Raw genomic sequence first — 17,195 nt, forward strand, 5'->3', positions numbered from 1 at the left:
AAGTTAATGCCGTGTAAAACAATTTGCTGGTTTTATCACACTGGGCCTTGCAAATCATGGAAAAGTTAACCTCTGGCATGCCAAGCTTCGGGAATGCTTGGATATTTTCCCAACTGAGGAAAGGAAAATTTGGAACACAAAGAAAAAACAGAAGTATTTCAATCGCTTCTTCAACGGAGTTGATGAGCGCAGATGCAGAATTGTTCCTGGGCACCTCCAAGTGCAAGTATGGAACATGGGGAATCACCGAAGCTCCAGAGAACAACACAAGCGATTTCGAACAACCGCGAAACGACTTAGAAGAAGGTAACACGCATGCATAGCGTGTACGTCATCACGTCTCATGTTTACTACTCGAATCCTTCATAACTGTGTGGTTTGTTTGCCGCGGTTTTCTTTTGATCATAATTTTTTACTTGTTCGAAAAAACAACGCTTATTGTAAATGACAGCACATTACGTTTTCTAACCAAAAGCCTATTTCTCATAAATTCAATCTATTACAGCATTTGGTTTCGTGGTCAAAATGTCGCTTCTACCTTTTTCGAGACCTCTGCTATTCTTCTTCTTCTTCGTTTGAACCTTCTTCGCCACTTCAAGGGCCGAGGGGCTCTGCCTTTTACCACCCTTGGGCAGTGGCGACGACGCGGTCTAGATGTTTGGGCAGGTGTCGAGCAGCCATTTAATTGATTTGTCATCCAGTTCACGCAGACAACGCACACCATTTGGTGCATGGTAGATGGCGCAGTTACAGATGGTGTGGTCTGCGGTTTGTTCCTCTTTGCCACACTCACAGATCGCGGATGCTATGTTTGGCATATATTGATTTTCATTGCAATGTTCATATATAAAAACAAACTGAACTGAAACCTACAGATTAAAAAAAAACTTGTTTTGTTTTATTGGCAAGTAACTGCTGTACCTCAAATGGGGTCTTCAGTATTGAACTCTTAAAGCGTGCGGTCGTATCCCAAGAAAGGTTTACAACAAAGTTTCCTGTTTAACATTTAACCTTGAATGCTACCACTTGCACCTTCACCAAGACAATGAAGAAAAACAAAGCAATACTAACCGGAACGTCACCAATGAACCAGCCCGAAGTTCACCATACCTCACAGAGGCCAACACCACACTTGATGTCATCACTCATCAGTACATAGCGATCAAAACGCGTCAACACAAAGATGTCACCGCAGACACTGCTTAATCATGACATCATGCGCTGGCATTTTTGATGACGTCATCGATTGAAATTGGTTGTTTAAAAAAATAATCGCCTTTAGATGTAGAAACAACATAACAATATAAAAACTGCTTATAAAATAAACTCGTCGCCTGGATCGGTAAACAAAGTCGCTTTCCAAGAAAACATTCAGGTAAAAAAATGTCTGCTGCTGGAAAACCAGCAAAACAATTTTGCGGAATCTAGAAAACATGTTTAATTGACGTTGATTAACGTTGTTATTACGACGTAAACTTGCACATTAACTTGCTTCCGTTCAATAAGGTTTTTATTGTGATTCATAAATTTTGATTACGAAGTCAAAGTTGTTTTAATAGACGCTTGCTCGCGCGTTAGCGATGCGGTTGCTAAGTTAAGCTGTTTCTGAACGATAAAGTCTGTGTGACCAATTGTGTTGACCGCCTGGCTTCGGGGTTACATTTGGACCCGGTCCGGAGTGGGGAGTGGTCCATGGGTTCGAAATATTTTCAAGGGTCCGAGAAGTTGAATAAAATGTCGCGTATATCTTTGTTGTAGTAAATTATTTTAGTGGCGTCTAGTTTTGGGGGCCCATTGGTACCGGGCCAACCTAGCCTCTCAACGGACCTGTGCGATTTTGGGAGTTTGTGATAAAATAATATTTTTTTTCTCTCAACCATAACCTGCGTAGACCGGACATGTTAATTGTTGTATACAGTTAAATAAATCAAATCCACTGTGTTGAGTTACCACCACAAGTTGCGGGCTGTAGAACTAAATGATTATCCCACCCGCGAGGATCTTTTCTCACAACCATCGGCTGTTTTCTCGAATCAGTTTGTTGACCTCTGGATCTTGGGAATAGCTTTGCAACTGAGAGGTGCAATGAGTTGAATTCAAAGTTGTTTACTAAAGTATTGCTCCGATGACTGATAAGGTGGCGGGTTTAAAAAGAAGCGTGATTTGTGACGTCACAGACCGCTATCATTCGCGAATATGCTTTTCACTAGAGACAAGTTAATCAAGTCACATCGATTGAAAGCGACAACACTTTGCAGATACGTCGCAGCTTGGGAAGGCAAAAAGTCCAAATGTTTATGTAAAGCTTTTCTTGTTTTTTTTTTTTTTCAAATGTCTTTTATAATAAAACACATTGGTTCTGCTCATGTGTCATGTTTTGTTTACGTCATCAGACGTCGCACAAATGTCCCCATCCACAAAATGACTTTTGATTGAGCTGAAAACAAAATTATCAAAATATCTGATTTCACTGGTTTGTTTGGTGACGCAACGGGCCCACATTGCTTTCACATGAACTTGCATCTCATCTTTTCTTCCATTAGTTCTTTCCAAGACAAGTTTGTGTTACTCAACTGAACAATGGCAACGACAAGTCATCGACCGTTGAATTCGAGGAATGGATTGTTTACAATTGAGATAAGATTTGCCCTGAGCTAAGAGGCTGATGTTCAGCACGATCATGAAATCCATTCTTTCGAGTTGAAGTCGATTTCTTTTTTCACGTTGTGTTTTATCAATCACTTGGTAAAAAAAAGCAACAGAGAAGAGAAAAGCAATCTTGTTTGAAATTTGTGGCACTATATTTAAGATTGTTGTTATCAAACAGTTACACCCTGTTCTTTGAAGTTATTCGCTAGTCAACAGAAAGGTATCGCAGACCAAAAGTATAATTGTGGAATACAAACTATAGTATACTGTACATAGTTTTATTACTAATGAGTTAGAATAAAACTATTCTTCTTTGTTGTTGAGGTTCACTTTGAATGAGGCAGTCATAGACTGAGGTATGGGCAATGGAAGATGGTTATTGGAGAGGAATCATAGGCTACTAGCGTAGCCTACTAGCAGAGACCGCAAATTTAATGATGCAATAATGATAACGGCCCCTGTGTTGGCTATAGATTATGACTATCCTGTCATCTGAGTTGCTTGCAGTAGGGTTGGATTATCGAGTTATTAGAGCTTCTTTCAAACCAAAGAATCATACTAATGCAGAGGTGATCTGATCCAGTGGCGGATTCAAGGGGGAGCAATTGAAGCGATCGCCTATCCCAAAACACAGAAAAGTAACTTTTTTCACGGTTTATTAGCAAGGTCAGTTTATTTTAGACCACACATCATTGTGTTGTGTTGAAATGGTCTCCCCCTCTTAAGGTCACTTGCTGGGTCCCCCTGACCTGGTCCGGACATCAGACAGACATGGGGCACTATGGGGCAGCTATTGTGGTATTCGCCATGAAGATCGCGCGTCGCGCTTGATACGCAACAATTGGTGAAGTTGGTGATGGAGTTCGTCGTGTTTGGAAGCATGGGCACTATCCAGACAGATAATCAGCCATTTTTACATTGTTTCAACGTCTGCAAACGTTTTATCAATGTAAAAAAGTTGATTTGCGGTCTGGATAATTGAGGCCCCAAGCAAAACAAATGCGCTTGCTCAGTAACCTACAGACACTCAAATCCATTCAATCATTCATGTTTTTTTATATTTCCGACCATCAAAACATATTACTAGCCATAACATAGCAGGGGTATGTAAAAAGGTAGAAGCGACAAAACGCGAACATTAAAGCGTGCTTGCGAGAGAAATCATTTAATAAATGCAAGGATTTTGACACGGTTGCAATACCTTGACTATCAAGAAAGCATGAACATGATAGGCTATAAACTTTGTAGTGGCAACTACTACGTCTGCAAACGGGTTTTGCTGTCTGGATAACTTTAAACTGTGTAGGCTACCACCGCAAACACGTTGCAAGGTTCTCTCCCCATGACAATAGCACAATACGAAGCTGTCAATCAATTATCATCATTTGAAAAGTTTGGACTTTTTCCTTATTGGTTGATGCAAATTTGTAAGTAAAGCGTAGAAATGGAAGTGACGTCACAATAGCATCAAGATTCGTCCGGACATTGGCAAGAGTTGAGGTTTAATCAGTGACAAGCCTCAACCGGTACGGCCAACTTCAATTATATGTTGTGAATTTCAGATAAATAGTTTAAATTAATAAAGCATCAGAAGTGATTGTGGAAGTTACTGTCGTTCAAAGTTTAAGAATTGACTTTGCAGTTTTATACTTTATAACATGGCCCAAAGCGAACATTTCCTGGGAACAGGTATGTCGCCATCCATCTTGTACAATTCAACTGAACAAAATATGTGAATTTCATTTTTTGTTTTAAATATCTCGAAAAATGGGAATTGAAAAATTTCGTTGAATAAAACAATTTTTTTCTCCAAATTAACTTTGTTTTACAAGACAGAAAATTCTTTATTGTGTTCAACAAGTCAATTGAATTCTGTTTTAACTTCAATTGTGATTTACTGATGTAAATTGTTCATGCATTAATATTTCCTTTTCAGAAATGACAACCCTGAGTACGAGGAGGTACAACTTCATGAAGAAGATAACGCAATCGTCCGCCAAAGAACGGCAGGTAGTACAAGAACAATTTAGTTTCAAGCCGACAGTTTCTTCCGAATATAAATTCGTGTATCAAAAACATTTGAATATTTTTTATTTTTTAAATCTAAACTACTTTGTCACAAATAAGGCACGCCCTTTGTGTCTTGGTGGCACCAACGGTGAAGGATTTCAATAGTGCGGAACGTTTGATGGTACGATTGACCTTTTGTTACAAGTGACCTTTGGAGTTGCAATTATTATTGTTATGGTCAACGAGTAAGGGGATTGTTGGGCTCACTTTCGCAATGCAACAATCTCTTGCTTCAGGTTTGCAAAGATTTTTCGTCTGTCGGTAAACAATTTAATTACTTTTGCAGAAATGGCTTGTGTATGATGACGTCACAAACCGAAAGATGACGCTTCATCGAATATCAAAAGATCAACTTCCGGTTACAGCAGAAAGTTTTCATGGAGAGTTCTCCAGAATTCCTGGTTCCCAGGACACCGTAGGAATGAGCATGGCTTTGTTCCGAGAAGTGGTTCTGCTCAGGTGCTCTCGCAAATGTCAGTACATTCTAAGTTGCCAGGGGTTCGCACTGGACGCCTTTTCCAATTTGTACATATCAACAGGTATGCACCTAGTACTTGTTGTTGTCATAGTTACAATGCAATTGTGATTCGACAGTAATATAGATAGGTCAAGCACTACATTGTGTTCAAACCACATTTCCTGTACTTGTTATCGAACAGTTGAAGATTGCATTGTCGTTGTTACGGTCGGAAAGTTCTGTTCCTTAGAGCAAAGTGCACCGGTAATTTTTCCCACAAAATAAATTCTTCATTTTGTGAAACACGGTCGTTTTAATTAAGTGTAAGTTCTCATTAGCGAATTGATAAATCGTCCAAACGAAGAGGTTTGAAATAGACCTACAACCGACTGCAAGATATAATCGTATCAAACTGACAAACGATTATGCGAATAAACTATTGGACTATTGAAGATCGTTGTTTAAATTAAGAAACTATATGGTTTAATTTGGAAATGTTTTTAATTTCAGAATATTTCCATGGGGAAACACTGAAGCTTTTCCTTGCCAAACAACCGGAGAAGTCTTTGACAATTATGAAAGGAGTTTCGCGACAACTTTTGAAAGCTTTAAATTTTCTTGATTGTCACAAGATTGTTCATAACGACGTGACCAGCTCGAACATTTTAGTACGTCACAATGATGTCAGCAGCTCTCGCGGCGATAAAGAATTTCAATTAAAACTAACAAACTTCGAACACGCCAGGGACAGCGGAACTTCTGTTCAGAGAAGAGACGATTATTTTTGTAAAGATTGCCACTCGGTGGAGCACCAGTGCGTTGCCTCTGACGACATGACGTCATTTGGGTATTTACTCTTCGCAAGCCTGCAAGGTTGCCGGCCTTGGGGAACGTCATGCAGTTGTGACTTGCATTACGTAAAGTTTTGCAAGAAGTTGGCACACTTGAAACACGAGAAAACACCAGAAGAATATCGAGCCATTCCGACTAACAGGTTGGTTTGCAAGCTTCTGACAGAAATCTATTATTATTTTTTGATTAGGCCTACTTGTCAAGCTTAAGTAAGATCTTGCCTAATTTCTGGCCGGATGAATGCAAATGTTCAAGCATTCGTCTTTAAAATTATAACTTTTTCACTTTCAAGTTTATTATTAGGTGAAATACACAAGGTAAAACAACTTTTGATGAGCTAAAATCAGTTTAAAAAGCTCTTTCTGCACTTATAGCTTAGTAAAAATACAAACTAAAACACAAACAACTCAACCGAAAACAAATCTGCAAATCATCTCAATAAAACAGTACATTTGTGAGATTGAAAATAATGATAGTAAACAATAGGGTAGGAAGCTATCAAGCTAACCTAAGCAATAACTAGTTTTCGCTTTGAAACAATTAGGCCACCTTAGTAGGCTTATAGTGATTATCGCATTGCGCTGATATAACTTAACAACAATCCAGTAAGTTATAGGCCTACACGAACAATTCGATATCCGCGTATTGTTCGCATTAATCCATCTAGGAATCTGTTATGATAGAATAAAAGATCCATTCTCATAAATTACTGCGCATAAACACCGTAATTTATGACGTAACAATTGCATTACAGGCTGAATCACGGAAAAGCGAAGAAGAATCTTTCATCTCGTACATCAGAAGGAAGCTCAGTCTCAAACGTTCGCCCTTGGGGTTGCAAAAAAACAGATGCGGGTAATTAAGGCATTGACGTTTGTAGGCCTATAGCTCTGTTAATATTTTATTCTTTATTTAAAACAATAAAAACTATTAATGCTACACTACATTATAATTAATTCATGACGCCGGGTTGAAATAAATATAAAAATTTGTTTTTCATTAAGAATCTTATTTAATTCTATGTCTGCACTCACTCAGCGTTGCATAAATTATGTGCTTAACTTCAGGAAAGTAAAGAAATGACAAAGCTATTCCAAAGTCCATTTCTTCTTTGTTGCAATGAAACAATGCCCCAATGATTATGTTTTGATAAGCTTTTGGATAATAACGATTTGTAAATACATGGTTTAATAAAAAATATGAGTATTGCACGCCACTGAAAGATTTCCTTATCAAATCTCAAAATTAATTCAACGTCTGATGTTGTTTTCTTCTTTAGAAACAAGCAATCTTAGAAATAAAAGATGGCAACACATGGACAAAAAGTTTTCAAACTGCCTCATATTGTTGCTTTCCCCCTTCCCATCCGACAAGCCCACCGCTTCAGAACTACTATCCGGATCAAGTTATCAGGGATTGTTTTCAGAAGACAATAAAATTGTTCCATGGACAAAAAAGACTTTTACTTTCATGTTTTCCTTCACTTGCGTTTCACCACGAAACTTTATGACGCAATAAATGTCTTATGACGTTACACAATATATTGCGATGCTACATTTCCTTTGGCACCAAACCATAATCACTTCGTAGTTGTGCGTCTGAACCTTACCAGTGTTTAACAATCAATCATTTCCCATAGCAGTATTGGTCCTACTCAGTTGGCATAAACGGTAAAGGAGCAAAAAGTATTTTAAAACAACCAAATAGGCCTAGGTTACACAATATGACCACTTTTTTTTACATAACAACCTACTGTAACAATCTACACTCGAAAATGGTAGAACGAAGTTTTCTTGATCAATTACCATTTTTATTTGAAGCGCTCATTCTTGTTTCTCAAACCTGAGCAGTGAACAATGTCACAGCAGCTATGCAAAAATGAATCAGGTACGCCATCAAGCGACAGAAAAATATCATCTTCCAAAATTGCATCACAGCATGTCGAGGGATGAAAACGCGACATAAAAATTTCTGTTCAGAAATCTTTGTCAGTTAGTGTGTAGGCTATGTTGTAGTATGAATTGTGTCTGTGCAGATGATTGTACGTAAATTATTTTGAATAAAATTCGTTTGTTTGACAGTTCGAAAGGAGTCTATGGTTCGAGAGGTTAAATCTGTAGTGGACAGAAGGAAGGCTAATAAGTTTGTTTCTGTAGTTAGACGATTTTAACTTGGTTTGGTTTTGAATCTTTATCCTCGGACTGACAAAGCCTTGATAAGTTATTTCTGGTAGTTTCGCATGTAGGCTAACATGTTTCCAACTGACAAATTTCAATTAACTTATTAGAACATTTGGCCGAAACCTATGAGAATTGCAACTGTGAAAATTCAAAAGTTAAATTCTGCTCTAACGGAATTTTGGTCACGCTTCTGTGTTTTGGAAGCGACTGTTTCAGTTTCATAAACGCTTCCCACCGTGATGTTACTATTAAAAAAGCATCATTATGATATAAGGTGGGAAATTGAAAATTACTCGTAACGTAGCCTATATGAAACGAAAGAATTTCTATTTTTAAAAGGACAGAAGAAGATTCTCGAACAGGCGGGAGTTGAGTGACCAAATTGAATGAAGATAAACCTCACGATGGGAGAATGTGAATGGAATAATTGTCCGGTAACAACACTTCAACAATCGACAACTTTACTCTGCCAATCTCGGTAACCGGCTCTGCGTCGAGCCTCTGCAAGTAGGCCTATGCGAAACTACCAGGAATAACCTAATTAACCTATCATGGCTTTGTCAGTCCGAGGATGAAGATTCAAAACCAAACCCAAAATGCATTTCATTTTACTGTATCAGACTAGTTTAAATTGTAGGTAATTTTACCCCAGACAGAAACATTTTAAATTAACCACAACTGGGGACTCAGAATATCTTAAAGAGCAAAAAACCTACACGCATAGTCAGGCCCGGATTAAGGTCAAATGGGGCCCCTGTGCTAATGAATTTTATGGGGGCCCTTACCAGCTTACGTGGAGCGTAATGGAAGTGAGCTGGTTTCGCTTGCAGAGAAAACCGAGCATTGCTTAGGTAAGTTAGATAACTTTGAAATAGCACGTGATCGATGATTAAATAAGCATGTGCAAATTAAGTCAACAATGTTTACGTTATACAGGATGCAAAATCACATACATTAAATCAACAAAACCGTGCAAGGGAAAGTGAAAGGTTATTCTGAATTTCTATTCTAAACTGCTCTTTCATTCACTACTAACTACCAATAGGATTTAGAAAACTAACATGAAATTCAGTCGAACGACTTTTTTCTGGCTTTCTTTGCTGCAAAGTCTTAAAGAAAAAATACAAGAACCATATTTTTATTCACGTGAAGGGGGAGATATATTGATAAATGTGTTACTTTTTTTAGACAGAGGGGCCCCACTTGTCTTAATTTTTTTTTTAGGAAAAATTTGTGATTTTATTTTTAGGAAAAGTGGGGCGCTCTGTCTGCGGGGCCCCAGTGCTTTAGCACACCCTAGCACAATGGTTAATCCAGGCCTGCGCATAGCCTACTTGCAGAGGCTTTTGACGCAAAACCGGTTACCGAAATTGACAGTGTAGAGTTTCCCGGGAATTAATCAATTCAGTAGATGCCGCTGAATGCGTTGCTCAAGCGCACACTCCGAGAGTCGAACTAGCGCCGCTTGATCATGAAGCTTCTTCTTTTCAGAAGTCAAGCGCTCTGTCTTCGGACCGGCGATCTAATTTCATAATTATACCAGCGCTTTTGTTCATCATCATAATCCATCGTCGGTTTGTTCCCCACTAGTGGGGGTGGCCGATTGTTTCCGCGCAGCAATTGTCTTAATCCCTTTTCTCCATTTCACCCTGTCCCTTGCATCTTCCTCCTTCAGTCCGACTTTTTTAAACTCATCCTTCACTTGTTGTTTCCACGTTCTTCTTGGACGACCGCGTTTCCTCTTCCCACCCACCTTTAGATCTAGTGCCTTTCTAAGAAAACTTCCTTCCTTCCTCCTTATCACATGTCCATACCATCTTACTCCATTTGCCCTTGCCAGTTGGTCTATGGTCTCTCTCATCTCTAGCATATCCTAGCTTTTGTTGGAGATGGCTATCTAAAATAAAAAGCCGATTTTAAGCAGCAGTCTTGGCGAGCTTAATTTAGTCTACTCTAAATGGCCACAAGTGCTCGGTACCATACAAACATGCCACAGCCTTTTGGGAAAACATCTCGAAAAAATCGTTTGTCTGCGAAAAGTCGAACACCAAGAGAAGGCTACCTGGTCTATCCAACAACACACAAGGTCTTTCATAGAAGGAAACAGGTGTTTTTCTCATAAAAAACCAAGGCCTATCAACAGAAAAAAACAACGCAGTGTTTTGCAGAGTTTACATTTCCGGTACATCGCACTTTTTTACCATAACTATGTGGGGTCCTGATTCAAACGCAACCTACCCTGGTAGATATTCTGCATTGGCTTACCATAATAGACCACCATTGCGATGGTTTGCTTTTCCCATACGTTCAAAATATCACGCCGCAAATGGGTGGCAAGTGACAACATTACTGTATTGTTAAAGGCCTCTACTTTGTTACGGCAAGTGTTATGTTTCACGTTGATGGTAGGAAATAAAAAAAATGAAAATTAAATCTGTTCAGAAATAACTGCCACCAGCCTAAGAGATATCTTTAAAAATGGCGTTGAAACGTCCTACTTTTTTTCTGATCACAAACTTTCTGGTCAACAGCCTTCTACCAGCTCACAGTAAACTTCTTCAACCAACTGACAGTGGTCTACTAGAAGCATACTTTGGCACCTTTGTGAGAAACAAACACCACACAAGCAGCGCCGTTGAGAGGATATCTTAGCCCCGGTGCCAATGAGATCCTTGGGTCTCAAATCAAGACAATTGTAAGAAAAAATGCGCTGCATCCCAAGAATACGATGCGGTTTCTTCTTGTTTCCAGGCCCATTAAAAAGGTTTCGGGTCCCTAAAATTATTCCTGACCCGGGCCTAAAAGCACCCCTTGTCAACGCTACTGCACATAAGTGAACCACTCTGCAACTGCGGGCAACATTGCGCTTGTTTTATTGGTGGCCGACGGTCTAAGATGGACAGTAACACAATTTCAAGTGGAAGATGTCTTCACCATTATTGAATGTGGCTTAATCATCAATTTCTTGTCTATGTTTGTTCCAAGAATAAATGTTTTCACCAAATTCCCACCAGGAATTTGCGGCACCACATCAAAGAAGTTTGAAGCTCTCGCGGTTTCGACAATCAAGCTGGGAGGAGCCCGGAATTCATGACGCTTTGGACTTCTGCAAGAATTTGCATGTTGAGGTTTAGTGACATTGTTGTTGCACTGCAAATCTCTAAACAACTGTGTTCATTGTGGAAATATTTATCTTCGGACTGAGAAAAAAATTTGATAGCTTATTGGTAGATTCACATTCTAGTAGAGAGTTTGTATCACTGACGAACACCAAGATTGAAAGAGCAAGCCTTCTACTTGTTAAAGTATTGTTGTCTGTGAATTGTTTTATCCACTTGATGCCGCTGAATGGAGAGCAGTCATTAAAATTGCTCGAGCGCACACTCAGAGTTTAACCGGCTACTTGATCTTAGGATTCTTAGTTTAGAAAGCCGGGTGCTTAAACAACCGAGCTATCGGATATTGTCTTTGAAGCAGCGAGTATTTTTGGTTCGTATAATCCTCGCTTTTCACTTTGAACAAAAGCTATTTGATGGTGACTGCTCAATTCTAAGGGGCTGGTTTGTTTAGTGGAAATCTATTAATTTTAAAGCAAGTAGGAGTAGGCGGCTAGTTAGTTCACAGTGCAGTCACCGTACATTGCTAATAACCTACGACCACATTTGGTACATTGGGTAGGTTGAATACGAATTAAATATCCCGCCTAGGGTAGCAGAGAAGTTGCAGCTTACTGTCAAAGTTGACTTTATCAACAATGTTCTTTGACTTGACAATCTCTTCCTGGTTCGTGACGAATACAAGATCTTCATCTTTCATGGACCAATCAAACCTTCGCATCCACTCTTCCATCTGTTCATCCTCAATCTCTCCAAGCAGCTCCCGGAGCGATCGGATGTTGATGGTCTGGTAGGATATCGATACGGAACGGCAGATGACTGGAGCAAAAAATACAAAATATTGTGTTGTTATTGGCAAACCTTTTTGACCACTCTGTGTTTAACGTTTTGCAAGATGCCAAAATCAAGCTCAAGGGATGGAAGTGATGCCCACTTCTGGAAGGATGGAAGAAGTCCACAGGATGAACTTAAACAAAGGCCAGTCAAAGATTTATAACTACATGCCAGAGATATTGTAGTGAGAGTGAATTGCAATAATTATAATAATGAAGCAAATTCTGTTTTTGTTGCATTGATTGAAACTCTGCAGACGACGCTGTCCTTCTTCTTTTGCCGAATTAGATATCAGGAAACCATCAGCGTGGACGTTCAGTCAATGTAAAAAGGAAAGATTTTGTCGGTTGAGAAATTAAAATAAGACAGCAAAGTCACAACCTTACATTTGCGTACAGCTTCTTCAAATCCTACGACGCCTTCTATGAGTTCGGGTGTAGCTTTTAATTCCCTCTGTACAACGTCCAAAGAAAGTTAGCACTGAATATCGAAAAGCTACAACAATTGGCTCAATAAACGATGACGTACTGGGATTACAATTCATATTGTTGAGTTACTATTTATCATAATTTTAACACATGATGGTTGACGTTGCAAGTTTCAATAACAGTTGTAGCGGGAGCTGTGTGGTCTGGACTACCCACATATACATTAGCCACTAACACGATGTTATACAATCCTACACGATGTCAAATGTGATGCAGCTCCATGACCATCACACTGCTTTTTGAGAATCACAATTGATATTGTTGTGCTGTTAATATGTCTACTTACATGTAATCACTACTTTTTATATCAAAATATACTATGCTGTAGCAAACAATTCAAAATAGTTATGACCGCAAAATAATTTGAATAAGATTAAAATGACAGTCGGGCACACGCTTCATGTGTCTTGGAGCCAAAGTAAACAAGAGAAAATGTGCGGCAAAAGACTAAGATTCTAATTCAAAACTGATTGTCAAATATTACCCAAAACAATCTGAAGTCACAGGTTTCCAAAAGTTGATGAAGAAATATTAGTCGACCGATTTGTGGGTTATCATGCTGGTGTTGGTCAATCAAACATTCACACAAGGTAAAGTCTGGACTGGGCAAAGATGCTATCGCTTTCAACAAGATGTCACAAACAATTTCTTCTCGGAAATAAACAGGATTAAACTGGTATCTAGAAAAAAAGACAAAGAGTTATACTTATGTCCGATATAAACTAACCAAGCAGAAAATCTTCAAAATCCAATTAATCCTGAATCCAATTAATCCTGATGCTCTTCATTAACTTTGATGTCATAATTCAAATGTCATAATTAACTGTCATAATTATTATAACTGTCATAATTCAAATGTCATAATTACTGCTTTGTTGTTACTTTCGCCGAACAACCCAACAAACAATATTTAGACATCGCTGAAGATAAATGGCTACATAAAATTAAAGCCACCATTAACATACAAAAATTAATTAGACCAACCACTTAGTCTGCTTTGTTACTCCCATGTTATCAACAACCTCCGACCCCTGTAGTGTAGATTATTCAACCATGCCCATCCACAAGTTATTCTTTTTGGCATTATATCAATGTAAACTTATGGCAGTGGACTGTAATCTAAATTGCGTTTTTCTTTGTATTCGTCTGGTTGAACGATTGTAATTTACTTGATGGATGACAATGTTAATGTGTTCTTGAATTTTGTACCAGTATAGTGTTGAAAATCGTGGCAGAACACCAGTTTAAGATTTAGGCTTGCAGGTTTTGATTTTAATTTTAACTTTATGTAACCATCTATTTAGAATAGAATTTTATGCATGTTGATAATATCGGAGTTTGCTTTATTTGTTCGTTTTACGTATTTTCAAATTTTCTTTTTTACATGTGCTAGCTGAAGATGCTATTACTATAGCGAAATCGATTCTTATTTAATAAATAACACTAAGAGGTTAGATTGTTGTGCAAATGCCAGCATTTGATGAATGCAAAATAGCAGTACCATAATTCAAAGTAATCAGAATTTCTCATCTTTAAATTATAAAAATATAATTTTTCCTTGCTATCAGCATCTAGCTGAGTGAGAAGTAACACAACAAGCATAATATACTCTCACATAACACGGGGGCTTGTTTCAAAGTGATGTGTACGAATTAAATTGGTATATATATATATATATTTGTGATATTTGTAAAATATAAAAAGGACATTAGAATGACTATTTCTCAACTTACAACTTTAAGACGGCTAAGTTGGCAGATAAGTCACAAAAGTTTTCAGAAATTTGCTTCTTCACATACGGTTCCAAAATTGAAAGGTTTTCTGGATTGTATCTGAAATGTTCAAGAAACGTTCATTCACAAATAGAAGACAGAACTTGAACTGAAACAATCAAATTGAAATCATGTGTCGTACGGTACTCTATGACTTGCATTGAAATATACAGGGAAAAAGCAGAAACAAATATAACTAATTTAACAAGTTTTGAAGTTTGTTTAATCTTTAGTTTCAACCAACCTGTCAATCCCTTTTAGTATCCCTTTGATCCCAGCAGCATCAATTTCAGCCATGTTGCTCTAACACACAGTGTGCTACATTCATTCAATACAAAACATGAAAATAGAGTCAAATATAAAAGCATGGCTAGTCATTCGTGTGCATGCAACAAACTAACATTCAGTGCCAGCTATCAGACAAAGTATGCTGAACACAAAATTGGCCAAACATGCAAAATCACACAAAATGGTGCAAAGCTTTATCTACAAAATATAAAAAATTCTAAATCTGGTTTATTTTAATTGTTAACACAGTTGTAACTTTGGGCCAATTCAAGATCATAAAACATCAAATCAATTGACTTCATGAACAAAGAAGTTTCAAGATCAAGCCTCTACAAGTATGCAAAACTGCCAGGATGAAGCTCAGCAAGAAGCTTACCCACTCCCAGCCTGAGGATAAAGATTCAATCAATCAAATCCTTTCAGAAAACTTGCTACCAATTCCTACAAAACCGCAATGCTTTGATCAGAAATCTTTTGACACATAAAAAGTAACACTACTTTTTCTTTATAGAATCAATTTGCATTGATTGTGAAAATGTTTATTTTCAGCCTCTTTGGTTGCTCAATCCTGGCAGTTTTGCATACTTGCAAAGGCTTTGAACCACTAACTAACACAGGCTGGTCACCAAGATTGATAGAGGAAAGTTTCTGTTGAAGTGTTGTCCGTGAATTATTTCATTCACTAGTAGCCGTTGAATGAAACACACACCCCAAGAGTTGAATCAGTGCCACTTAGTTTGAAGTTTCTTCCTTTATTCAAGTCAAGCTCTCAACTACCGGTAATTCGGTAATTGAGCTAAGCTATCGAGGCAGTTTATTTAGTACCGGTACCTAATAACTTTTAACATGAAATCAAACTGTAAAGTAAAGTGCACGGCCCAGGCCTGTTAAACCAATACTAAGCTGCTCTATACTGTTTCGTCTTCAGCCCTAGTACTAGGGTTAGGGCTGAATTAGGGCAGTACTTGGGCTGAAGACGAAACAGTATAGAGCAGCTTGGTATTGGTTTGTGTGGTGTGGCACTAGGCCACAGTCACTGTGAGTGTGATTAGCAAATATTAACTGGCATTTCTGGGATTCTGGCAACTCTGTGAAACGCATCTGCTATTCAATCTCACACCGACTCATGCATTCCTACAAGAAATTAAAATAAAAATTAACAGAATTGCCAAGTGGCATCTGTTATTCAATCTAATTCGGACAGAAAACGATAAATTTTCCTAGTTTCATATGGGCTGCAAGATTTTAAAGATATAATTAAAAGTTGTTTCAAGTTTGTTCGGTAGAAACCACGTAGAAACTGTCACTTTTAACACAGTTATTTTATTGAAAGTATCTTCTACCTTTTTCTAGACCTCTGCTATGTTTGTCATATATTGTTTTTTCGTTGTGATGGTCAGAAATAAAATCAAACTGAACTGAATTCAATTCAATTTATTTTTCTTTGTCGGTAAACAACAGCAATGATAAAGTTACCAATAGAATAGTTTACGGGAACAAAACCAACAAAAGAAAGCGGTTGAACTGAACTGAATTGTTGAAAAGGTATTATTTTCAATGTAATGTTTTTCGCAGGGTAAACAAGGTGGGTTATTGTAATATTGCATTTACAATAATGAACATAAACTTCTCATTTTCACCGGAATTTTCTTTGCACCCTTATAAAAATGTAATAAAATATTGATTGGAAACTCTGGAAAGTTTTAAAGGAGAAGAGTTGCCAATTCTTATCAAATCGAGAAATCTTGCAGTTTTTCTAGGTGGTGTCGTTGGTGAAAACGGTGTTGTAGCCACATTTCAGCTTTGAAACGCCATTTGCTTGTTTTACAGAGGTTTAAGAGTAATGGTGGAGAACAAGGTTCGGAGAAAAGGCAACTTTAGATCTAGGCAATTTCTTGGAAAGATCTTGTTTTTTTTCCAGTGATATGTACTGTATCATACTGTAGAGATTCAATTTCATGTTTTATTTCCAACCATTAAAGCGAAAAAAACAAAACAACACCACTTTGCATAACATAGCAGAGTCAGGAAAAAGACAGAGAATGTTGAGGCTTTCAAATTAAGAAGTCTGAAATCCACACTTGGCCACATGCTCTTACTTTAAATAATTTAATGTAAATCAACATAATTATCCAATTTCAGTATTTGAGATATCACAGTTTAAGAAAGTCTGATAATAATTAGCATAAAGGCTTGCCAGAATTTTAGAAAATACCAAACAAATCAATTCTGTTAGTTAACCTACTCTATCTAAAAACAAGAAAAAATGATTTTGATTACAAACTTTCCGGTAACTACAGTTGTTTTTAACCAAAACGTTTGAATGCAACTGCTACTGTACAGCTAGCTTGATTACTTGGCCTATGGATTACTAAGCTGTAAACATTAATCGTATGTTTAACAAACCAGCCATAAGTTGTGAACATTATTTGGAGAGGAAAAGACCTTCCAATACCAGTTCAGTGGCCTAGTAGTTTCGGCTAGAAATA

The 17,195-nt window shown here is 37.8% G+C and overlaps 2 protein-coding genes across 4 annotated transcripts; one reads left to right on the forward strand and one right to left on the reverse strand.

The window, feature by feature from the left end:
- Nucleotides 1-8,110, forward strand: LOC145779567 (uncharacterized). 3 transcript variants are annotated; one of them, XM_082591184.1, is made up of 6 exons: nucleotides 1-306; nucleotides 4,586-4,659; nucleotides 5,006-5,258; nucleotides 5,687-6,170; nucleotides 6,783-6,883; nucleotides 7,308-8,110. In XM_082591184.1, exons 1-6 carry the CDS (start codon nucleotides 57-59, stop codon nucleotides 7,544-7,546), a joined length of 1,401 nt encoding a protein of 466 aa, XP_082447310.1. In that variant the 5' UTR covers nucleotides 1-56; the 3' UTR covers nucleotides 7,547-8,110. The 3 variants fall into 3 exon arrangements, with proteins under 3 accessions (XP_082447310.1, XP_082447312.1, XP_082447311.1); XM_082591186.1 differs by lacking the exon at nucleotides 1-306 and adding an exon at nucleotides 3,037-4,175; XM_082591185.1 differs by lacking the exon at nucleotides 1-306 and adding an exon at nucleotides 4,210-4,338.
- Nucleotides 8,111-11,058: 2,948 nt separating this feature from the next.
- Nucleotides 11,059-14,775, reverse strand: LOC145779883 (eukaryotic translation initiation factor 3 subunit K-like). The gene is made up of 6 exons (XM_082591554.1): nucleotides 14,663-14,775; nucleotides 14,380-14,478; nucleotides 13,131-13,326; nucleotides 12,545-12,611; nucleotides 11,940-12,143; nucleotides 11,059-11,314 (listed from the first exon to the last, which is right to left on the reverse strand). The coding sequence occupies exons 1-6, from the start codon at nucleotides 14,713-14,715 to the stop codon at nucleotides 11,274-11,276; spliced, it is 660 nt and encodes a 219-aa protein (XP_082447680.1). The 5' UTR covers nucleotides 14,716-14,775; the 3' UTR covers nucleotides 11,059-11,273.
- Between the last annotated feature and the right edge of the window lie 2,420 nt (nucleotides 14,776-17,195).

The sequence above is a fragment of the Aplidium turbinatum genome, chromosome 11, assembly GCF_918807975.1.
Source record: "Aplidium turbinatum chromosome 11, kaAplTurb1.1, whole genome shotgun sequence".
NCBI lineage: Eukaryota > Metazoa > Chordata > Ascidiacea > Aplousobranchia > Polyclinidae > Aplidium > Aplidium turbinatum.

Bases quoted from the DNA above. Each gene is read 5' to 3' on its own strand.
- LOC145779567 (XM_082591184.1), top strand. From the start codon at position 57: ATGGAAAAGTTAACCTCTGGCATGCCAAGCTTCGGGAATGCTTGGATA. The intron at 4,660-5,005 runs GTAGTACAAGAA...TTACTTTTGCAG, and splicing joins CGTCCGCCAAAGAACGGCAG to AAATGGCTTGTGTATGATGA. The intron at 6,171-6,782 runs GTTGGTTTGCAA...ATTGCATTACAG, and splicing joins CGAGCCATTCCGACTAACAG to GCTGAATCACGGAAAAGCGA.
- LOC145779883 (XM_082591554.1), bottom strand. From the start codon at position 14,715: ATGGCTGAAATTGATGCTGCTGGGATCAAAGGGATACTAAAAGGGATT. The intron at 13,327-14,379 runs GTAAGTTGAGAA...CTTTTTTTCTAG, and splicing joins AACTTAGCCGTCTTAAAGTT to ATACCAGTTTAATCCTGTTT. The intron at 12,144-12,544 runs GTAAGGTTGTGA...TTTTTGCTCCAG, and splicing joins TGAAGAAGCTGTACGCAAAT to TCATCTGCCGTTCCGTATCG.